Here is a 25,560-nt window from a genome sequence, read left to right as displayed (position 1 = left end):
AGGCCACAGAGGACACATATATCTCTTCATATTGGTTTTTAGAGCTTCTTCTATATTCTAACAGGATTTTTTTATGTGACATCTTGGTTGATTAGGCATGGGAGCAGCTCTTCATGAGTGAGTTCATTACTAATTTAATGTAAATTAATTTGGATGTTTATTTATTATGATTAATTTACTACTTACCCTGATCACGCATGTCTCAGTGAAAGATGTTTCATCGGAGCATCTGTAAAAGGCTGACAGATGAAACCTTGCAATGGTGTAAAAATCTGTTATGGACATCCTCCGTCTTTGATCTGCCTGTTGGTTTTCACTGGAAGGAAGAGGAGGGTAGCTGCTGACATGGGTGGGGGCAGGGAGACAACTCGAGAGAGTTGTCCATATCAAAGCCCATTGACTTTAGCCTGCCCTTGTGTCTGGGCTCCCACTGATTCTGGGAAGTACAGTCTGGTGCTAGGCTTGCATTGTTGCTCATTTGCATGTCAATCTGCCATTTTACATGGTGTGCTGCTACGCATAAGAAAAAGATCCACATTCAGGGGCTGGATTATAACAAAGTAAACACAGCACGAGGAGTGTTTTTTTTCTATGATCTTCAATCTTGTTCCAACATAGAAACCCAACCCCTCGTGATTTTAAAGGGAAATCAACCCAAGAGCCAAATCTCTATTACTTTGGTTAGGCAGCTGTTCACGGCAAGTGAATTTAAGCTTTTGGAGATAATTGCTGTGTCCCTTAGATACCTCAAATGTGTCTATGTCCCTGTCTTCGTGCTGGCACAAATGGTTTTTTTCAAACATGTACCATCGGTGGCCGGACTGGTATGTCGAGCAGATAGAGGATTAGTTACGCCAGTGATTTGACCAATTAGGCCTCAGCCTGAGCTCTGCTGGGACATCTCTTAAGGAGTCTTTCCAGGAGTCTTCCTGGCTTTACCAAAGCCAGGAAGTGGAAGAGGAGGAGTGCGCTAAGCGTAATTATGCACGGCTGGGCACCCTGATTTGGTACGGTAGTTAGAGGGAAGGAAGGCGTGATAAAAAGTCTGTTGAGAAGGTCTCGGTGGAGCTGTAGGAGGCACTGGTTGACTGAGTTCAGCTATCAAACAGTGGAGGGAGGCACTGGGTCTGTGCTGTATGTTGTTCACCCAGTGTTGATCCCCAAGCAGACCATGATGCTGAGATCTGAGCTGCATTTCAAAAGCTTCACTTGAACCTGCACACTCTCTAAAGGCAGCTGAGACCCAGACAGAAAAGTTCTTGTTGTTAAATCAGGCAGTGAAGGAAATCTTTCAATCAAACAATTCAAAGTATCCTGGGAATCCTATAAAAAGCCATAAACACAGTTTCAAGGCTTTTGTCTGCTTATTTTTTGCATTAAGAGACATATAAATTACTTACAGTCCCCAAACATATTTTTCTCAATCTTACAATGAGCACACTATAAAGTTAGAACAGTTGTGTTTCTTTCACATGAGAAATATATGTGTTTGTGTTTTTGTTTGTGTTCTTCTCAGTGGTTTGGAGTTGGTGGGCCTCAGAAGGAAGACGGTTGTATTAGGAGCTTCTGTCCACCAATCAGGAGTTAGCAACATTTAAATCAAAATCTAATAGCAGTTGAGGGGCTGTGTTGCAGGACTACTGTCAAATCTGAACAAACCACACCTGCACTGTAATTGAAGCAAACTGGCTGAGTTTTGAGTGATAAACTCCTCATAAATAATTCAAAAAGTTGTTTTCAATGTTAATTGATCCTTAGTCCTCAAGAATATTTAATGTTATAGAGAAAATTGAAACCAAGTTTCCAGGCTTTAAAGCAACTCAATATTTAATATCAACAATGGATCACGTGACTACTTGAATGTGAAAGGGGTCACTCATAGTGTTGAACCCACGATAATTATCACCTGACTCAGCAGTTCCCCTCAGTTTCACCTTAGTGTCTTTTAGCTTGTTGTTTTGGTTTTCTGGCCCACAACTGTTAAGCAGCGAAAAAGCTCTGATAACCCTTCACAGCATCACACTGCAGAATGACCTATTTAGCGACTAGCTTGTGAACACAGTGGAGCATTTAGCAGCTAAAGAGGCAGACAATTCTCTTGGAACTAGGGGGAGACCAAAACAGAGCTAAAAGGAGGGTGAATGTTGGACTTACATTCGTCAGGTGTCCAGAAACACGGCTCCAAATGAATGATGATGTTTCTCCATAACTGCTGGATGTGTAAATAAGTAAGTGTTAGCAAACAAGTTCGCCATATCAACTTTTTTATGTTGCACTGAATATTTTTATGTTTAGATTTCTGTGTTTTTAAATTGAGAGTTATACAGAAGCTTGAAACTTCAATGGTTAGTTAGACTAACGCTCACCACTATCCTTGAGCTTTGACAGAATACAATAAAACTGTAGACTGAGCTATCGTCCCTCTGACTGCTTCTTTCTTCTCCCTCCACAGCGACGAGGTCACTCATGTGGTGTCAGAGGACAGCCAGGCTTCATCCCTCTGGAAGTGGCTAAAGGAGTGTGCCCCGAAGAATCTACCCAACATGCTTGTGTTGGATATCAGCTGGTTCACCGACAGCATGAGAGAGGGGAGACCTGTTGCTGTGGAAACCAGACACTGCATTCAGGTTTGTGTGTGTCACAAACCAGAGAGAAATATCTAGATTGATATGGTGTAAGCACTAGATGGCACTACGAACCAAATAGGACGCTTCATATTAAATATGTTGCCACAAAGTAGGCATGCTCGTGTAGAATTTGAGGATACACAATAATGGAATACTCTTTCATGCAGGAAATGCATATTGTGAAGGAGATTTCTTCTACACCTAGGTATAGTGAGCTTCTTCCTCCCCCTGCAAATCTATAATGTCAATATGAAAGTGAGCTCTTAAGAAGAGGACACATCTAACTTCCCTCTCTCTCTGCTCATATTACCGCACTTCATCTTGCTGATAGCAACAGAAACATCCCCCATGTTGCGTGGGAGTGTCAAATAAACCCATCAGCTGGACGTCAGAGCAACCCACTAACTGAAACACACACACACACACACACACACACACAGAGGCACACTCATCTTTCCTGTGTGGATGACACTATGAGGGCTTGGCAGCATATGGATCCAAAATAAAGAAATATGTTGTCTCCTGTTGCTCCCACAGTGGAGAGGAGAAAACATTCCCGAAGTCACATTTGCCAAGCTCTCTCTATGTTTTTCACCTAACAGCCTGTGACGGCGTTAACAGCCACAATGACATTTGCCAGGTTTATGTGAAATATCAGCGAAAACTGCTTTGTCTTGTTCTAGCATTGTTTCCACCTGGCCACGTGAGTGTGGCACATCAGCGGCGCGCTTCTAGTCGGGTGCATCATTAAGTGACGAGGCTAATGATGCCATGCTGACATTTATTGACCCATCTCCCCAGGTAACCACAAGCCCACTTCTCGTTGTGTGTGATGCAATTCCTCTCTGAAGCCAACGAGGTAAAGCGCTGTGGCATTTATGTGCGTGGCGCTTCCAGCTGATTGTTTTTGTGAGTCATAAATCCATTTAAGGAGCTACCATGTAGGGATAAAATATTTCCCAAACAGGCTACTCCTTGTGCACATTTGCCTGTGGCTCTTCTTGATAGTCTGAAAATGCAATGTGTTGTACGATCATGAATATACTACAGCAAGTCAGGGAGGAATTTTAGGCATTAAACCCATTGTAATGTAATATGTGAATTTGCAATGTAACAGTACTTCCTGGCTTGCAGAGCGGCTGTTTAACCTGTTTAATTGGAGAGGTGGTAAGATGTACGAATACGTTGCCTGTAAGGAACAAAAAAACGAAAAAAATGCAATGTGTTGTACGATCATGAATATTCTACAGCAAGTCAGGGAGGAATTTTAGGCATTAAACCCATTGTAATGTAATATGTGAATTTGCAATGTAACAGTACTTCCTTGCTTGCAGAGCGGCTGTTTAACCTGTTTAATTGGAGAGGTGGTAAGATGTACAAATACGTTGCCTGTAAGGAACAAAAAAACGGAAATGATTGCCAGGGATTCAGAGTTTGCATCTGGCTTGTGAACATGTGTCTGCCTGCCCTCTTCTGTTGGGAGACAGGTGGGCTGGGTGCCTGAGGAGGATGTTTGTAGGTTAGTTTGTACTGTAGGTGTGTGGGTGCAAGGGCAGGCAGCCTCCCTTAAGAGGTTGAACCTCAATGACCTTTGCCCTGTTCAGCGACCCGAGTGGGTTCCATTAACCCACCTGAGTGCACTTCCATGCCTGCGTGGCAGGCATTATTATGGAGGCAGGAACAGGCCTGGAGTGTCTCTACGGTTTAGAGGACGGCGCAGGAGTGGGCGAGGTCGTGCAACGCTTACTGTACCTTTTCATCTCAGCAGATGGTATGTGGAGAAATGAAGCTGCGGCGTGTAGACTGTAGACATTAGCTTAGTTACATCTATGCCATACAGCAAAGGTGGAGAGGATACTGGAGAGAAGGCCATGAGGGGATGCGCTGCCTCTGAGATCAGTCTGAAAGCTTTAACTTCCACAGAGTTATAGGCCTGTATAATAACCGAGCCCAGATGGGGAAAACCAACCTCTGCATGCTGATGCACAGACGTTCGTCTCCATGGACCCCCAGTCCCATATTGGATTAAACAAACTGCAGCTGAGGTGGAAAAGTGTTGGAGAACCCCCTGTTGTATTTAGAAGGAGCGCAGTTAGGGAGTTTCTAAGACAGTTTTACTTTTGATTGGCAGAAAAATTGTGCCGTGAAATATATTCAAAGTTATTCATTTTTTTTTTTTTGAGAACAGGAAAGGCTCCTGGCAGAGAATAAATGATGAACATTTTTTGAATCCCTTACTGATTGATTCAGCCCAGCAGTGTGAGAGGTACTAGCTCTTTTCATTATCTTTTGGAGACACCGCTGTTCCTTTTGCAGCATCGGTGGTGACAATCGCTCCATCTTCCTCTTTCTCCTGTTCCTTCCCTCTCTGTATCGTTCTCCCACCCAATTCATGGGTAATTTTATGGACACAATGTTCCCTTTTGTGATGTCTAATTGTCTGCAAGAATATTAATATTACATTGGTAATCCTTTTGACACATATATTACAAATGGGGAACCATTTCTTCATAGAATGAAAAGGCAATTTACAGGAGGCAAATTGGATGATTGCAAGCAGATTTGTAATGCCACGGGTTAGGTAGCGTAATGGATTTGGATGCCACCAGACTGTGAGATGAGTGTCATTAGCCTGTTGCCCTGGAGACACACAGTCATAAAAATAACTTCTCCAAGGCAAATGGCTACATTTTTATGTAATTCAATTTGAACTCTTGGCTCTGTGCTACTCAGGAATAGCCTTACACACATTTACACATTTAGCCTGTCAACAATTTGCAAGAGCTCAGAAATTAAGGCAATATATGACTGTATATGTATGTATGTTCATAAGTCTTTGTCTATTTTTGTACACAGGATACCTTGCCCACATTGCCAGAAGATTCTCCACCCACTCCTGTGGCCAGCGTTTCTCCATACGCCTGCCAGAGACGGACAACCACAGAAAACAACAACAAGATTTTCACAGTAAGAAACTGTTATCTAACCACACTCTGGACACAAGTGCACTTTTACATGTTCGCCCACCAGAGGCTGTCGCTTTCACTTTGCAATGTAAAAAGCCCCTTAATCTGTTTTGCTCTAATTGGATGGCTGGCTTGCTTCAGTCACCAGTGCTCTGACACAACTCTCCACCAAAATACATTAACCTGCAAATGAGTAGCATCTGCGGCTGCGGCACGTTGGAGGTGCAGCAGCTGACATGCGCACGATCCCTGGCACGATGGCTGGCATGGACACGCCCTGAGGCGCCACGCGCTACGCCAAGATGGGCGACGGACGTGACACTCCTCACAAGCAATGATGGATCTGTCCCTCTGCCATCTGGAGGGCAGTGTGGGAGGGTGCGGTGGGCGGCTGAGGAAGGGACACTCAGGTTCTCACACAGAATGGGGAAGTGGGTCATCGGCTGATTGGCTTAGATGTTGATGAGTGTTGAAGAAAAGGGAAATTATGTTGAAAATGGCGATGTAGCTGCAGGTGCAGGGTGAGAAAATAGGAACAAGGAAGTGTCTACATGCAGTCAATGTATTAACCAAGCACACAATAAAACCACTGCAAAAAAGTATTGTGAGTACTACTGCAAAGATTAGCTGATCATTGTAAACAGAATATCTTTGGCTTTTGGAGTGAAGAAAACTCAAGCAATTTGAAGATGCTCTTTTGGGCTCTGGGAAATTATGATGGACATTTTTCATTTGTTCTGACATTTTGTAGACTAAGAAATTAATCTAGATAATAATTCATCATTAAAGAACTGGCAGATTAATTTATAATAAAAAAGTAATTACTGCATTACTGCACTGCTGTGAACTAAAGGAAATTCCACTTGCTAAAAGAATACATACAAAAACACATCAGCATTGGTGTACTCCTTGCATTTCATTCATTTCAATTTCGCTTTTTGTGATCATTCACGGAAGCACTTTTTTGATGCCACAGTATATGAAATCGAAGGTCTGAAATGTGCAATATCCCTGTGAAGTGACTGGCAAACTTATGTGTGAGTTTGTGTGGGAGTGTGGAGGCCCGCTGATGAGTTTTTGTAAGACCTATTAAGCATAGCTTACCGAGGGCCTGTGAGGCATCTGTTTCATAATGACTTTTTACCTCCCAGTGATGGTAAATGTACATAATAGATACACACACGTGTACCGAAATTAACCCACGTGTGCATGCATGTGTTATCCACATGGACAGAGAAGTACAGATGTGCACACCCACACGCATCTCACCTGGGGAGGGCTGCTGTTCAATTTCTTATCCCTTGTTTCTTTCCGCAGCATTAACTCCATAATTAGCAATCCCACTCAATTTCCCCCATCCCCGTGATTAACTCATTATCCCCACATAAAGCCACATCAAAGAAGACTTTCTGATTAGAGAGAAAGGTTGTTCTAGATGTGGTCTTGAGAAAGCCACAGGTAAAACTCTCCACCGAGGAAGATAAATGCTGTTACTGGCAATCCAAGTCTCGGCACAAGAGCAAATCAGGAGACATATCATATGATCTAATGTATTGTTGCAGTGCTGATGAGGGGCAAGCTATTGATCCACGATAGTAAAGCTATCCTTGATTTTTCCTGCTGTCTGCGTGATTGCAAGGCACAATAATGATGTAATCTCTGTGAATACATGTCTAATGAACAAGCTTTTGAGGTGACTGAGGTACTTTAAAATGTGTAATCGGTGTTAGTGTATGTGTCTGTCTTTATGTTTGTATTTATGCATGTGGGTATGTACGTCTTTGTGTTGGTATGCAGCTTGGTATGTGCTTGTATGTTTTTGTGATGTAGTGGCAAATTCAAAAGTTTTGGTAATCTTTGTAAGGCACATGATAACTGATATGATAAAAAAGTTAAAAAATGATAAATTTTTTTTTGACAAATTTGCTGATTATGAGAATTTTGAGAATAAGGAGTTTTGTTATGATTCTGATATATCACTGTAGGAGAATTAGAATTGCAGATATACTGCAATTATACTGGCATTAGTTGGTTGATGTCCTTGCCGTCAAGTCATGTACGTCACAGTGTTGGAATGTGGCCAAATATGGATTTCAGCAGCCCCTTTATTAACGCAGTCAATAAAGTTCATTAGAAAATTAGACGTCAGTTGACAGCATTGTAGTGATGAGCGGTGGTGGAGAAACATGTCACCCAGTGGTGATAGACACTGGTGAGAATAATTAAAAACCACAAAAACCACATTGTTAAATACCTGGATGTGACTACATTTTTATCTGGCTCCTTTCAGGCTGCTCATCTGGCTCAAACAGACAGTAGTATAGTCCAGTTTATGGCCAAGTAATGTTTATTACATGCACTGCTGTGTGCCATGGCTAGCCAGTGCCACTGTCACCTAGCAACCACGACCATATGAGTTTGTCCTTAAGTGACATCCCGAGGTTTTATTTTCATTATTTATTTGGCTATCTTTATATTATTTGCAAAAAAGAAAGCCCCTGCAAAGCCAACATTTGCACTTGACTCATACAATTCAGACTGCTGCTGAATGTTTTTTTTTTACAATGATTTGACATTTTTGCAACTTCAAAAGCTTTGCACAATTCATAGCGTGTATACTAACAAAAACTGAAAACTGAAAATTACATGCTTTTAGGTAAAGATTTCTGTGACTTCAAAGCTTCTACTAATAGAAGACTTTTCCCCAGAGGTAGGGTTATATGTTACTAATGCACACTTCAGAGTGAAAACAACTCTGCAGAACTTCCACAACAAGGGACCTTAAACTATCTGGGACAAGCAAGAAGGATTATGATTTTTCCCATAGTAAGAGATGTACATCATGCAGGTGCAAAAAAGGTTTAACATTTAACATTTAACCCACTTGGTTCCATACGTAGGAAGCATGGTATATCATTCCACTGTTATGCGGACGATAGTCCTGTGCCTCTTAAAAAAATGCAACTGTCGTTACTTAAGTGTCTTGACGACATAAAGGCCTGGATGGCTCTTAATATTTTAAGTCTTAATGAAAGTAAGACAGAAGTGATGTTTTTTGGTGGCACCACTGGGAACCCCCTTGTCAATCTGGGTTCAGAGATGTCAGTACATCAAGCTAACAATCACTAACCTAGGGGTTAAAATCGACTCTGACCTTAAGCTCGACAGACAGACCCACCTGTTTTCTCAGGTCAGCCGAGGTTGCCCAAAACAAAGTGCAAGCTCAAAGGGGACTGAGCTTTTGCTGTAGCAGCAACGATCTACCTCTGCACATTAGACATGCATCTTCACTGTTGGTTTTTAAGTCTCTTCTTAAAACCCACCTCTTTTCCTTGGCCTTTGATAACTGAAATTGACATTTCTTGTTTTGATCGTACTGATTTTATTGTTTTATTGTATGGGTGTTACTTGTATTTCATACATCGTGCAAGCTTTGTATTTAGTGTCTTTGATGTTTTCATTTATTTATTGTTTTTCTGTACAGCATTTTGTGTCCACTTTGGATGTTTAAAGTGCTCTATAAATAAATTTTGATTGATTGATTGATACCCAGTACTAACAAAGGAGCTCAAAATACAATAATTGTACAACAGAGAGGGGGCCGAACGGTGAAAACATTTTTAGAGGCGTGGATCAATATAATGGAACTAAATGAAAAAAAAAAAAAACAAGCTGCAACAGAACTGTCAAACATATGAATTGTTTTTTGACTATGTTAAGATCGTTTTTTCTAAAAGGTTTCAGTTCCTAATAACAAGTGCTGTAGTATTGTAAAACTTCAATTAATAGTCCAGGCTTTTATTTGCTTCAATCACTGAACTCACCCTGCCTATATTTGGGACAGGCTAAATGGGGCAGGCCTTTAATTCCTTTTACACAAAACCCTTGCTCAGAGGGGAAATAGGCCCAAATCAAATTGTTTATTTCAACCAGTATGAATATTACTAAAAATCAAGCTATCAGATAACGTATCATTTACGAATCACTGATTTGATGATGATTTGACAGCCCATCTAGGCCAGCCTCAAGAACTCATTGTTTCCATAAAATTAACTAAACAATTGAATTTTGGGGAATCTTACAGATGTACGATGGGTAGCATGTCCATAGACAGTTTAAACAGTTATATTTATTTATACATTAAATGAACTTATAAAATCAGACCAGGCTTCTAACTGAGACCTGCTTTTATTTGTCAAAACGGTTTTGGATTTATTTACACACTAAAAAAAACATTTATTGAAAGTTTTTTTCTTTTTAGATGTTTATTTACAGCATTAAATGTTGAAATGTATATTGTAATAGGCTGTTTTAATTGTTTTAATTGTAACTTATTGGGAGAAAATCAGACGTTGAGCACCCCCATATCACCAAAATGGCATGATCCTTGTTTCACTGTGAAGCTTCGACTGTGAGATTGACAGTCGAATCAGGCTCCGCCCATCGAAGCCTCGAATCTTCGACTATTGGGGATCAGCCCTAGTAAAGACATACAATAATTTACACTTAGGCATATTTTAAAACTTTGGACAGAGCCAGGCTAGCTGTTTCACCCTCTTTTCAGTGTTTATGCTAAGCCAAGCTAAGCTAATCACCATCTTACTCCAGCTTCATTCGCATGGTCAAACATGTGATAATTAGAGAGTTTTGTTACCTAATTATCTACATGCATATATGAGTATTTCCAAAAAACTATTCCTTGAACATCTGCAATTAATGCCACTGATGACGAGGCACAATCCTAGCACAGTGCGACTGTTCAACATCTGGATGTACAGTATCTGTATTTAAATAAACAAGCAATATTTGAAATGGAAGTCTTACCAAAGTACAAACAATTTTCACCACTACCAAAAACAAGTTTATTTGACCAAACAAACCAATTTGGTTTACAATGACACAATGTAGTGAGGCAAACATCCAGGGACTTTAAATGATGTATATGTTTATTCATGTGAATGTGACTGTATGTTGGTGTTTGTTGTTTGTGTACCCAACTGCAAGCATCCATTAGACAGACAGAGGGAGTGTCAAAGGAAACAAACCTGCGAAGATTTCAGGAAGGAGGGGAGGTGGGGAGCATCCGGATCCAAGCAGCAGCCCTGCACTATTGATTCATTCATCCCTGCTCCCTCTTTATCCCTAACCATCTCTTCCTCACACTCGTTCAATCCCGTAGCACTTCTACCTGCCCTTTTGTTATGCCCCCTAACCCATCTGCCCATTCTTACTGTGCTCTCTTCTCACTCTTGTTGTCTCTTGCTGTCTTGCGCTCGTTGTGACTGGGAAAGCCACACTGTCTTTGTGCGTGTACGTGCACTAGTCACAACTCTCTCCTTATTTTTTTTTATCTGCTTAGCCATGAGCCTTCTGCTGTCATTATTTCACCATAAGCCTGACGTACGCCGACACAAAAATTGACATTTGTGTCCTGGTTGATTGACGCGCAGCATCGGGTGTCTATTCTCTCTCTCTCTCTTCACACATATACACACGCGCAAGCCAACACAGACAGACACACACAGTTTGATGACTAACATGGGAGGAAAGAGGTGTGTGAGACAAGGAGGTACAGAGAGAAAGGGCTCAACATCTTGAATTTGTTTCTCTTTAGCACAAGCCCCACCAACGTATTGATAGGAGCAATGCCACGGATGAGGAGTTGGGTGCACCGAACCTTAAATGCATGGAGTTAACATTCTCAAATTAAAGAGCTAACAAACAGAAAGCTACAGAATAAGGATCAGAAATGGGTCAAAAGTGCTTATTTAGCACTCTTTTGGAAAGATGTATAAAGATGTCATCATATTTCATATTTCAACACTTTTAACTTTCCTATATAGGTGTTTGTAGAAAAAGAAGTTAAACAAAACTTCTTCATCTTGAGGTAAACCTTAAAATTACATGAGGGAAAATAAATCCAGAATCATGCCCACTGCTTATTCATTAGATATGGGATAGATAAAATCCATTTCCTAGTTGTTAATCGTGTTAAAACTCTTCTCAGTGGGTTCTCTGACCTCCTTTCATGGTTCCTTTTGGTGCATGCAGGGAGGCGGACTGCTGTGCGAACATGACTTGCGGGCATGTCCGTGATATCCGGTGGCGGGGGGTAAATCGGCACGCTATATCAACGTCCCTGCGCACCAAGTCCCGCTATCAGCCTTAACTCCTCATTAATTAGATGAACGCATAAGCAGGGTGGGTTTTTGAGCCCGCAGCGCTGACTCCATGCAGCTGCTAAGACAACATGACAGTTGACAGACTGGTGGCAGAGAGTGTGTGTCTGTGTGTAAGGTCTTAAAATCCAGTTTTCCTACAAGTGATGTAGTTATAATTGGGTGTTCTGCTTGAGTGTGATTTTGCAACAAGAAGCAATAATGCAATTATGTCACTCCACTAGTATCAAGAAAACATGACCTGATTTAAAGAAATACACCATCATTTTGGGAAATTCACACATTTGCTCCAAGGAGTTCAACCTCCAATAATTATATCTTTTTGGCCACTTGGGGGCCAACAACATTGACATAGTTGATATGACGATGCTTAGCTTAGCGTAGCTTAGCTAAAAGACTTAATGACTGGGGTAGATTTGCAACAACAGTGTATTGTTTGTGTGAGTGGCTCGAAATTAAGAACATAACCACGTGACAGCAATGTTTTTTTCTATTCATGTTGTTTCTACAAGTTCTCAGGTTTTATACCTACCTTCATTTTTGATAGAGAAGGGGAATGGATGGGCGGGGATGCTTATCAGTTTGCATGATTTTGATTAGAGTGCCGGGTGGCGGTGGAACAGTGGAGAAGACACATGTCTTTGATGTGAAAGACCCGGGTTCACTTCCTACTGTGAAACATCCACCAATGTGTCCCTGAGCAAGACGCTTAACCCCTAGTTGCTCCAGAGGTGTCTGACCTCTGACATATCCAGTAATTGTAAATCGCTTTGGATAAAAAGCGTCAGCTAAATGAGTTAATGTAATGTAGAGTTGATATAGCTCATTTCCCTCTGAGTATCTTGTATTGGGTTTAAAGTACAAGACATTCTTATACTACTGCTTGTTGTACTATGGATGATCTATTTTTGGTAATCGATAGTTTACCCTGTGCTTATTAGTGAGGTGCCGGGAACCACAAACCAATTTAGCCAAAACACATCCAGAAGACTAACACACCCTGCACACTAAACACTTGCACAACACAAGCGTGCCCTCTCACCTATCCAATTACAAGCTTGCTTCTCCCATTTGTTGCAAGCTGTGAAGAGAGCCCAGCTGTATGTGTTTGTGTTGTATGTGTTTGCTGGGATGTAAAGAGTCATTCCCTTTCCATGTGCTGTAGTAAACGGGTCAGTGCGTCTCCTGGGTGAGCTGGACGAACGTCTACTGCTCACTGACCTGAGGCTGCATGTCTGCACAGGACTGCGGCTGGTGCAGTGACCTCAGATCGCTGCTTGGCTAGAGGACAGGAAGCGAAGGCATAAATATGTGAGCTCTGGTCACACTGGGCTGCATCAAGTACAGGACCTGGATTTAGAATTCCTCAGCTTTAGCCCCTGGCTTTTAGTCTTTGTCGTTAAAGCACTGTGCACTGGTAGACTGGTTTTATCGGCCACATGGGTTTTCACTGATATGTATTTCAGTTATTGTCTTCTCTTTAAACATAACTAATTCATGCATTACATAAAAGGGCAGCATGCTAGAGTTAGAATAATATGAAATGCTGACCCAAATGTCGAGTTATTAGAGATAAATATCTAAGCTTTTTTTGCTATTAAGGTCACACACTCAGTTGCCTGTTTTCTTAAAGCTTCACTAAGCAATATTTTTGTTATTAATGTTGAATCAAATAAATGCTATATGAAAAGGTCGCTTGTGGTGTTAATTCCAGTGAGAAAAAAAACATTGTCTACTTTAGCTGCATAGTGACAACAGGACATCGGTAGCGCCTGCAGTCTTTATTTATTTATTTAGATGCTTCAGTTTCAGGGTCCTGGCATTATGAATGGTCACTCACTGTCATGACTTACTGGGACACTTGGATAGCACAGAGCTGTTGTTAATGTTAATGTTGTAATATAGAAGGTAGAAAGAAGGCAGAGGATTTTGGTCCACCACTGTAGGTTTTCTAAAAAGAAGACAAATGAAACGATGCTAGTCTCTTCTGTGAAGCTAATAAAAGAATTTGTGGGGTGGGAAATAATTTTTGTAGGAGGCGTACAGTGTAATAACACACCAAATTAAAACTACATAGTGAGGTAGACAGATCAACAATTTGGAAAAATAAATACATGCAATTATCACATTTCCCTCATTTAAAGAAGCACATAACACAAAAATGCGTAGGGGTTTTGGCAAATAGAACTCTGTGAGGATTTATTTTCATGTGGCGACACATTAGCATTTTGTGTTATGCGCTTCTATAAATGAGTGAAACGTGATAATTGTAGTGAATCACTTTACCATTAAAATTTAGATGTGCTACACCGATCCTTTCTAAGAAGTTAGATTAAATGTTCACAATCTGACCATTTTGTGTTAATGTCTTTTTTGAGAGTTTTTAAGCTGGTGGCTGAGTAGGAAGAAGTACTGGCATTTTATTTCAGAGAACTACACCTTCTTGCTTCAATCAAAGGAGCCCGATTTTTCAGGAACGTGTTGTCTAATAAAAATAATGGTTGTTCTCATATTGTTCCAGGCACAACACCCGCCTGCAGCTCTTTATTCCCCACTCCACCAACCTGCTCCATCTCAGAGACATTCAGACAGCAATTTCATTTGAAATGTTTTGTCATAGCCTACATAGAAATATTAAGTGGTTAGCTAATGAATGGCTATACTAGTGATCTAGCTCTCCTGTGGTGACATGTTTTCTTCCACTTGGTTCTGCAACAGCTAGCTCAACACTGTGCCAGATGTTCAGCTGCATGCCAATATCAGAAAGTGTGACAGTGAAGTGTTTTCTTTTTAGTGTTTTTCTCATTTATTCTCTCTAAGTGCAATAACATCCATTGATTAAATGTTGAATGTAAAAAATATTCACTCATAACTCGATCCTGAACTATGAGGTGTAGAAACTGAAGTAGTTTTCCCCACTGGAATCTTTGGTCAGACACATATCTAAACTTTTAAGCAACAGTAATTTCCACCCACACAGATTTTCAGCCATTCGAATTTGTTGCAAAACATTTTTTGGCTATGCTTGCAGCATGGAAATGTCAGTTGAGGACTACTTGGTGGTTTGCCATTACATTTTGTACAGACCATCCGGTCAAAAATTTAAATTTACCCAATGCTTTGGTTCATGACCAAATACCTGCAACTACTGTACTTATTATCATTATTGATAGCGCACTAACATGCAAGACTACAATGGTGAAAATGGTTAACATTATACATGTTAATCACCAGCAATGTCATCACTGTGAGCATGTTGCAAAGCATGCTTAAGTACAGCCTAACATAGCCACTAGCATGGCTGTAGACTATTTGTGTTGTTAGTGTGGTGTCCGAACAATAATGCTGCGATGATGTGTTGAGAAGAAATCCGCTTGACACTGTTCTTGATCATAAAAGTTTATTACATCAAGGAATTCAGCATCAATTACAAGCTCTGCAGCAGCTTGGAGAGTGACCCAGCCCGATGGCCACTCTGTCTCTCTGTACATCAAACACAGCTTATATAGGACATGTTTAGGTATCTGCCAAATACCATATAAGGGTCAGAGTCTGCAAAATAAAGCTCCAACCCATATAAGGGTACAGTACTACTCTGAGGTAACAAAACAAGGGGTCAGAGATCAAATTCTATAGAAGGGTTCAGTCCCTACATAACCACCAATCACTACTCTCCCCTTAGGAGGTCACTGACCCTCTGTCCTGCTGCTACAGTGCTATTTTAAACTATAATGGTCAAATTCACATATGTTATACACCACATTAGTTAGTATTGTTTAATCTATAACCCAGAAAGATATAAGCTATATTAACCCAGAAAAATCTATAAAAATCTATAAAATCTGCATCTATTATTTAAATGCCATAATAATGCACTGTAAAAAATATTGCAGTTAAATATCCACACAATCTTAAAATCATAATAAATGTCCTTAACTCAGTGGTCATGCGTGTGACTCACCTGAACATTTGAACAAGTAATCCTTGCGATAAACCCATGCCTTCACAGTATTTAAGTATTCTCCAAAATTCAGCACTTTTCAGCACTACTATTATTATTTTAAGACAGATTCACACAATGTTAACTTATTTAAACCTGCATTAACAGATTTTTTTCCCACTTTGGGACAGTGGGAATAGGCTATAGGACTGAGGAAATTAAATGAACACCTTATAAAGCCTTATTTAGCCAACAGTTACCTCTCTTCACACTTCACAGACACGGAGCCCTTTTTCACAGCAAAGGTAGTAAGAAGAGCAAAGGTGTAAATATTAAAAGTAATAACACCTGAATGGTTTTGTGGAGGCTTGCTCACTGTCACACTGTCATGGCTAATTGGGACACTTAAATAGAGCAGAGCCACGGTTTATGCTACTGTCTCCCGTGAAAAGGCCTATTAGCATTCACTTAGAGTCATGTTTCTGAACACTTGACACATGTAAGTCAAACATTCCCCTTGCAGTTCTGTTTGTCTCCATCAACTCCTGGCTCTTGGTTGCTAATCAGGGAGCGCACACTGGGTTTTTAGAAATGTTTTCGCTGGAAACAGCTGTGTCTGGAAACAATGCTGTTGAGAACTCTAAAAATCAATCAAAACTGTAAAGGTATGGGCTGCAAAACTAACTCAACGAGTTGAGAGACGCTAAGATGCTCCATAGAGCTGCGGGGGGCTGTAGGGTCAGGATTGTGTGGAGTTGGCAAAGTTGTGCGCGCCATATTTGCTCTCTAGATTCATTCATTCCATAAACCTGACTGCAGCCTATTTGAGTGTTTGAACATGTTGCCTTTAAAAAGTGAAAGTCCATTGTTGCCCCCCCGGGAAGCCCCATTGTGAACAAGTGGAAAATGACAGGTTCCTGTCTGGTGTTCGTCAGCCTCTAATGTCTCTGTTCGGTCATCCAGAAGAAAACCAACATGCGGCACGTCCTACTGTACAGTAAAAGGGACAGTGACAGGGGCAGAGAGAAGTGATAAAGGCAGGAGGAAGGAACTGGAAGGAGTTGTGTTCACTGTCTGGTTTCCTGTACGGGTCAGTGCATCTCACATGTGAATGCACACCTGACACATCTTTGCTTGGTTGCGCTTTCGGTCCTGAGTTTTCTGTCTTTCCTTTGTTTTAACACTTTAAAGAAATAAGCCTGCTGTATAATACTTATTATACAATATCTTACAGACGGAACGATATCTTATCTTCTACATTATTCTTCTTTCTCCCTTTACCTGTCCTTGTCTACCTCTCCATGTAGGATGCTTTTGAAGTGCTGGCAGAGAGTTATGAATTCAACGAGATTGAGGGCCCATGCCTGGCCTTCAGGAGAGCTGCGTCTGTTCTGAAGAGTCTGCCCTGGGCAGTGCAGTGCCTGGGGGCCACTCAGGATCTGCCCTGCCTGGGGGAACACACTAAGGCAGTCATAGAGGTAAGGCCCAGAGTCAGCATGCAGAGTCCACTCAGACTCCAGCTGACAGCCAATCCATCTGTATTATGTAATAAGAGTAGTGTTGTCATGAGTCAGTGTTTAATGTGGGCAGCCATACTAAATGGATAGGACAGCAAACTTTTGTTTTCTTTTATTAGGTGCATTTTTTCCCTTTTAACTCATTGACAGTTTCACCACACACTTTAAACCAGATGAACTCTATTGTTTGTTCAAGTACATCTTTCCAACATCTGTACTGGTTCCACCACATAATGCCATTAAATCAACTGGAAGTTACACCTTACAAATATTATTAATTCAATGAACAACATAAATCAACATACCTTCTTTCACTTTAAGCTATTTTTACAAGTTAAAGACTTGCTCCAAAACATTCAACACATCTCATACATTACATACAATACACAAAATGTGTATTAAGATGAAAATAGTCCCCAACAAATGCACTATTTACTGCCGTAGGAGGAATGTTTGTTTGAAACTACAGTGCCCAGGAAAAATTAGGAAATTAGTGATCATAAAATAGAAGAAACAACATATTTTCGACTTGTTTTTAAAGACACCATCCACATTCAGAGCCAGTGGGCTCAGGTGCAACAGACAAGGTAAGTCATAAAGTATTGAGAGACGATTTTGGTGTTTTTATGGAAAACTTCCAAAAGACATTAGAGCCATAAGGAGGAGAAGTAGTGCATTTAGCTGTGATGGGGATAACTATGGGTGTTTGGAACAAACTGACCATATGTATTTTTATGGTTTGACTCTGAGTAGCCATTAGAATCCACTCTAACTGATCCAAGCTGACTGCAACTTAGAACTTTAATGTCTCAGAGGGGAAATTTGGAGCCAGGTGAACCATAGAACTATAGAATATACACAGACACAACATACATAAAAACATAATAAAAGTCATAAAATATATAATAATGTGAAATAAATGCTAAAATCATACACTGAAACAAAATACATCAAGTGGCAGCCTAACATAAAATCTGGAGTACATCTAGACATTATCATTCAACCCAATCATCAGTGGTTAAAAGATCATCACCGTCATTATGCACACGAGAATTAAAGCTTCTATGAGGGAGCAAGGTACAAACTTTTCTTCACATCATGGAATGAGTATTTTATACTTTTTGGCGGAGTATTCCTTCAAATTTTGTGCAGATTGTTTTGGTGCACTGTTAAGAAGAATGTAGCTGAGTCTTTCTTCTTCTAGCAATACCAATCTGCACAAATATGCTCTCTGGAGTTGACACAGAAGTGGAATTTAATCTTGCAGAACACATTTGCTGTGTGTTATTGAAAGTTAAAAAAAAATCAGTGTTGAGTTCAATCTTTCAAAAAGATATCAAAAATAGTTTTGAAATTTCAAGTTCCAGACAGACACGCTAACAAAACTTGCCACACACATGAGCACACACACTGACAGGCATCACCCATCTTTGGAAGAAAAAAAAAAATCTTATTGGGTCACTTGGCAATCATTCTCTCACCTACAGTCGTGCTCAGGGCAGAAATCATGGCGAGTTGTCAGGGAAAGTGTCAAGAAATGTTTTCTTGGAGAAAACGCCGAGTCCCTGTAGGAGAACAAGGTGAGCTCCGTGGTCCAACTCTCTGACACATTAAACCTAACATACACACGGCGGGTCTCAGAGCAAGTTTCAAAATCTGTCAAATCTGTCAGCACTGAGGCAGATTCATTAAAGAAAATAACACAAATATCCCAGGAGACCAAATTAGACTGCCTGTGAATGACCTCTCCCTGTTGTTCTTACATGATTCAGATGTACACCCAGCGAGTGAGTTTTCTTTTCACTAGGTTGTCTCTTTAAAAACAGATCGCGGCTCAACCAAAGAAAATGACATGACACGAAAAACAAAGTGAAACCAAACAGAGTAAAAACAAAACGCTTGATGTGCCTGTGAACATCGGAGTGACACTCTGTCAGCAGCGACTGAACCGCTCGCTGCTGACTGAACATCCAAAGTGGGGAAAAGATATAAACCTACTGACATGAAAGTCTGGGAGCACTGAGGCAGAGTTGGGGATGAATAGTCAGTATGTGTTTTCTGTGTGTATAAGAGACACTGTGGAGAAGAAGTGTGTCTTCCCCGGAGCAGGCAGTGTGTGGAAGCATTATCCTTGCGTTTGAGGTTGGCCTTAGCTTGAGGGTTAAAAAGCAGAGGTGGACGGGTGGATGCATCATTGAGCAGTGAAGGCTGCTTTAAACTGCACTGTACACACAGTCTGGATCTTAGGTTCGCTGGTTCATTGATACTAGATGTCATCCCTTCATGCACAAGCTTAAAATGCACACAAATATACAGGCTTTTCAACACTATCAACTTATAACATTTCCCCAGGGAAGATGGCTGATATTAATTAAATAAATGCTGCCTGATTTTATGTCTTCACATAATGAAGACAGTTAAAATGTGACCAGCAAATTAGTGGTGCTCTGCTCGGAGAGGCAGACAATTAAACGCGGAACAAAGTTGTTTCACAGCAAACAATGGAAGCTGGGGAAAACATTACCTTGGGCTTTTTATGAATGCCATAAAACCGGTATTAATCCCAGGTTTCACAACAACAAAGTCGTTATTTCTTGAAAAGATATGGAAATGAGGACACGAGGAGCACCTGATTTAAGTGGAAAAATGTTTTCAAATGAGCGGCAATTTGAGTCCATTTATTAATTGCTGATGGAACAGAAACCAGAGCACAACATGCCGAGGCTGACACTAACTGTGTTTGCCTTAATAATATCCTCTACTTTTATCTTTTGCAGGAGATCCTTCAATATGGCCGCTCGTTTGAAGTCGAGAAAATACTCTCTGATGAAAGGTATCGAACACTAAAGGTCAGTAGATGAAAAACAACTCCATTCTTCATTTGCGTTCTCCATTTTACTGCTTTAGAAATTGCTGTGAAAGTGATTTGCATGTGCTGTCTCTTAAGGACATAGAGCTCTTCAAAATGTTGAATGCTAACCCCTTCTGAGAAGAGCCTGTCATTTCAGAGCATGTCTTTTTGATTACGTTCTTACCTCGTTTCCTGCCAGCTGTTCACAAGTGTGTTTGGGGTTGGACCTAAGACGTCTGAGAAGTGGTACCGCAGAGGGCTGCGCTCATTCAGCGACATACTGGCAGACCCCAGCATTCATCTAAACCGGATGCAACAAAGTGGTACATCAACATCTCACAGACTCCACAAATTATATACTGAAAATGTGATCTCGAGTTTGCTTCTAAAGAAGACTCAAAGACCTAATCGTTAAATTTCTCCAGGGGGGCCCGCATGTCATTTGGGATTTTTTGTACTTTTTGGTCCCATAGGAGGCTCCTTATGTTAGCCTTGGTCTGTAATGTGTTTTCTCTAAAGTGAGATGAGATGTGACGAGCAGGGAGTTTACAGTGAAAACACAATGGAAAAGGCAGCAGGGGTATTTTTAATAAAAATCAGTGAATAGTGACTGCAAAGGGGGAAGCTCGCTGTGAAATTCCCGTGAGCTCTCATCAATCAGCTGGGCAGAGACGGCCATCAAGGCAAAGACAATGAGAGGTCGCTGACTTACAGTGGGAGAACTATGCTTTATTTCACACGTTAGTGGTATTTGTAAAGGAAGATTTTGGATCATAGTATTTCTATGGGGAATCATCCTTCATTGCTTTTGTAATAATAATATTTAGATTAATTACAGATTGATTTTGGATGAACTATTGAACTATTAGATAAAAGTTGAGGTCCAAAATTAGCTTTTGATCTTTTGCAGTTTTTGATCTTCATCTTTGCTAGTGGCAGCCCATCAGAAGGGTTTATGCAGAAATGTGTTACATAGTTTGTGTGAGGATGGTGTAAGCAGAAAAGGTCATCGTGCTGAGTCACTAATGAGATTCTCTGATATTGTTTCTAGATTTGGATAAGCAAAGACGTATAAACTTAGCTGGAGGGATGGAGGCAATACAGTCTATATTTTTAGCCATGCTAGCATTGCTCTAGGTATGCCAATGTCAGTCTGTCGACTGGCTCACAACTTAGGTCCAGACAGCATTATCTCTACAACTATTGGATAGATTGCCACAAAAAGTTATGGCAGTCAACTGAATAGTTGTCAAGATATTTCAGTCTGGTGGTGGACTGGCCGTCAGGCTGACATTGCCATGCTGCGAGTGACGTCAGCAGCGTGGCTAAAAACAAACACATAATGATTTGGTTCAAGAAAAAAACCCGATGGAGACTGAAGGAGGTGCAGTACAAGAAGTTATAGATTAGATTTCCTGTGTGATTATTCTCTGAGGTGATAAATACTCAAATCTTATAGAAACAGCTGAGTGAACAGGAATACAGCAATATATAACCCAAACATGTAGATAACATCAGCCTCAATTGTTGTCAGTGATAGAAATCCCACAGAGCATTTAAATGTACGTGGTTAAATGTCTCAGAGGGAAATACTGATATGCACCTTTCCATTTGTCTGCCTCATTTCTCTGCTTCTTCTGCTGCCCAGGATGTTGCCGGGTGCACATACTGTAACACTGCATGAGGTGGTAATTCAAAACATTACATCACACGGCTCGCAGGTTCCCATTCAGTTTGAAACTCCATCCGATAATGTATTATGCTGACAGACATCTTCATCAAACTGGTCATAATCCATCATTCGGAACACTGCAGTCTCTGCTTCGTGCAGAGAAATAATGTGAGCTTTTGACATGGAAAATGTGTTTGAACCCTGATCTCTCCACTGTATTTCGTAAATCTTGAAACATGAATTATGCCATTTTCTGTATTGCAGTACGGGCAGAAATATTATTTAATATTTTACAATTAATTGGAGGTGTAATGCTGCCTGGTTTGAGATAAGTAAAAGAGAATTGATGCTTTTGATGTAGCACAGAAAAAAGAAAAAAACAGCAAACAAAGTGAGATGCGTGAAATCAACAAGATACTCATCTATCCATCAATCATAATTTAGCTCAGTATCTACGGTGGCTGTAATCATCTTGTTTCTGCAGCAGGCATGCACTGACGGTCGCCTTCTATCAGCCAGCAGAACATATCACATTTTACCTTACTTTTAATTCACCCTGACTCTCCACTTCCCCAGGGCAAATGGCTATGATTGATGGCTGGCTCCCAGACTAATAACCACATGGTCTTTTCCCTGCAGGTTTTCTGCATTATGGAGACATCTCAAGGGCTGTCAGCAAAGCAGAGGCCCGAGCCCTGAAGAACATTATTGACGAAGCTGTCCATGTGATCACACCGGACGCCATACTAGCACTGACAGGTGGCTTTCGCAGGTACAAGACTTGTCTCTTCCTTTCAGTGTTCGTAGGGTAGTTTTAATCGAATGGTACTTCCCGTCCTGCATTTTTTTCTTTCCCACTATTGTTAAACTCATTTTGTGGTCTGCTTGAATCATCATCCTTATTACAAACTACTGTTACACACAACAAGTCACAGAGCGTGTGTGGGTAGAAGCAATATAGCTGGGCTCTTAAAGGCATCCTAGAGTTGATATGAACTAGTAGATCAAAAGTGTTGATTTGACAACATAACACATGATCATGATCTCTTTGTTCTTGATCATAAAAAGACTGAATGTTGAGTGCACAGATGATTCGCAACATAGTATTGCATTTATGTTAAGACGATGAAATGCACTACATTGTCAGTCTCAGACACTCAGTGAGTGCTCTTAAGTAAAGCAACTATTTGCTCACAGCCGGCGCCTCCCTGTGTCGCCACCTCTTTGTGCTGCTCTTTTTTTATGTGCAGTGCTTTGTGCCTGAGTAAGCTTGGAGCACTCCGATCTGTGGTGTTGTAAAAATCCAGCCATAACCGGTGGTGTGTGCGGTAAATAATTCAAAAGCAGTCTGCCAGTAAGGACAGGCGCTTGCCTCTCAACAGGGGTGACAGAGCTGCCACAGCTTAGCTGATGGTCTTTAATAGTGCTTGGGCTACAAACATTGCATGTTGTCTGGGAGAGTTCTCTTTTTGTTCTCTAAAAACCTTATAAAAGTTCCCCTTTTCACTGTTGTCTTCCAACATATTCCAGTATGTCAAAGTTTGGCACACAATTATCATAGCCTGACTTTTAAAGTGAGACAAAGTAACTTTTGCAAAACAGCTACCACTGTGGCAAGTGTCAATTAGCAACAATTTAGCAAAGTGCTAAAATGCTAAGCAACTGTCACAATTAGCTCAAATGAAGATGAGTCATTAACTGTGTCCAACTGAATTCTACATACTAATTTAGTATGGTATAGTGTTTAACAGTATATTGCCTACTATGTACTAACCTTTATAGCGTCATGTGCAGTACAAAAAAACATATCTAACAGGAAATGATATAATACTTTTGTGCCACTGCCAGTTAAATTTAACCATGGGTTTCATTTACACTGGGGACGCTGGGGACATGTCCCCACCACTTTCTGGAATGGCTGATTTTGTCCCCATCACTTTTTTGAAGCATAATTTGTTTAAAAACGTTTTGAAATATAGCTTTCAGTTAAACAACAAATGAAAATGCTTTTAGAAAGGTTTATTTGCACATTAAGAAAACATGCAATGCAATTAAAATATAGAAGAAACAAAAGTGCATTGTCCAAAAAACAAGCTGCTGATTATAAAATGACCCAAAAACGTGCAGCACCAATCCGTTCTTTCCCTTTGAACCTGACAAAAGAGGAGGAAGACTAAATCATGCCTACATATGTGTTGCCTCAGCAGGGATGATATCACATGAGAAAAGTTGAGGAGAAACAGATCTGAAAGCAGCACAGAACGCCTGAGAGCTGTACTGACTTAGATTCTATTATATTTATATATTTTGAAATGTCACGTGCTGTCTGAATTTTGTGTTTCCTTTTACGTAAATAAAAACATTTCCACCATAAATTGGTACAGAAACGTTCACCAGAATGCAGGAAATTAAGTATTTAATGATCAAAATTTCCTGGGAGAGGTGCCCCCTGACTGCTCTATGCATACATCTCAGCATTGAGGATATCTTTAAAACATTGTTTAACAATATTTTCATCTCATTCTCGTGAAACTAATATCGCAAATCGGGATATCGTGCAAGCTAAGTGTCTCTTAATGCCCCTAGTCTGAGTGCGTATGTCCCCACCACTTTTTAACGCCCCTTGAATTTAACAGAGTGTTAAAATCACTAAATTTAAGTTTGTTACTTAGCACAGTTCCCTCATAGGTGCCTTTGAAGGACTCCAAATCCTCCGTATCCATATGGCGCATGTATTGAACATCTGTATAAATACAAAACAAGACATTGTGGTGGTAGAAGCAGCCAGTCTACGTTTTAGAGATTTACTGACCACCAACAGCCAGCTTACTTCAGTGACCGCTGCAGTTCCTCACAGTCAAGCTGCTGTCCACACACCCTCTCTCTCCGAACATCTGAAATCAGGTCATTGCTAAAAGTAGGCTCACCAGGGGCTAACGTTAGCACACAACATAAACGACAACTGTGGAGTCTCCACAGTTGGAGTCGCATTTCCCCCTTTTTGGACCATCCACTGGACTAGCAGTAGCTGACCGCAGAGAGGCCAAACTGAAATCAACCCTCAATAAAATAGTAAAATAGCAAACAAACTGATCCCCAGATTGTTGAGGTTAAGGTAACTGTAATGTAAATATTGATTTTAAATGTAATCCCTTTACTAAATACAGATAAAAAGACTGTACGTCACATTACTATAATGTGTTACTAGGTAATGCTTTGTGGTCCAAAATTGTTTAAGACAGAGCTATAAAGTCAGCAAACTGACTGTATAATGCACAACAATGTGCAATACCTAAAGTTTGCTAACATTTAGCTACTGTTATAGCCACCTTAAGCTACTGGTCATACCAGAACAACTAAGGCTGTAGCAGTAAAACCATGAGCGTATTGATTTGAGCAAAGGTGGTTTTTACTGCTTTTACAACATTAGTACATTTTGCAACTTTTCATTTATGAGAGGAAGATTGTGTTCTTCTTCCAAAAGTTACATAGTCTCGCTTTAACGCCTGGACCGTGGTATATGCTTAATTTGTCTCTGTGGTTGTAGGTCCACAACTTTCCTAAGTAAAGATAGTATCAAACAGCATAAGAAAACAAATCCAATATCTCTAATCTTCAGAAGGATAAATGGCAGCTGGAATGATATCTGATTATGTAAATAAATGCTCCTCAAGGGGAAAATGTGGTAAAGGAGATGAGGAAAGTGATTAGAGCATCATGGATAGTTAACATCAAGAATGAAGGGGAGGAACAGCACAAGATTTATGGGCCAGGAGTCTGCTGCAAAGCGTAAAGGGGCCTGTGAGAG

The 25,560-nt window shown here is 40.5% G+C and overlaps 2 protein-coding genes across 2 annotated transcripts in view; one reads left to right on the top strand and one right to left on the bottom strand.

The window, feature by feature from the left end:
* Positions 1–25,560, bottom strand: part of btaf1 (BTAF1 RNA polymerase II, B-TFIID transcription factor-associated) — a gene marked incomplete at its 5' end in the record, with an annotated part of 442,252 nt that overhangs the window by 81,302 nt on the left and 335,390 nt on the right.
* dntt (deoxynucleotidyltransferase, terminal) overlaps positions 1–25,560 on the top strand; it is an 83,270-nt gene that overhangs the window by 2,186 nt on the left and 55,524 nt on the right. Inside the window, exons 2-7 of the mRNA XM_046070072.1 lie at positions 2,453–2,627; positions 5,484–5,594; positions 17,020–17,190; positions 20,007–20,078; positions 20,280–20,403; positions 22,392–22,524. Of these exons, the coding sequence (XP_045926028.1) occupies positions 2,453–2,627; positions 5,484–5,594; positions 17,020–17,190; positions 20,007–20,078; positions 20,280–20,403; positions 22,392–22,524 (786 nt within the window). The remainder of the gene's footprint in view (positions 1–2,452; positions 2,628–5,483; positions 5,595–17,019; positions 17,191–20,006; positions 20,079–20,279; positions 20,404–22,391; positions 22,525–25,560) is intronic.

Source organism: Micropterus dolomieu, linkage group LG15 (assembly GCF_021292245.1).
Source record: "Micropterus dolomieu isolate WLL.071019.BEF.003 ecotype Adirondacks linkage group LG15, ASM2129224v1, whole genome shotgun sequence".
NCBI lineage: Eukaryota > Metazoa > Chordata > Actinopteri > Centrarchiformes > Centrarchidae > Micropterus > Micropterus dolomieu.
The sequence above is the reverse complement of the archived record's forward strand: the minus strand, read 5'-3'. Positions and strand labels throughout refer to the sequence as shown.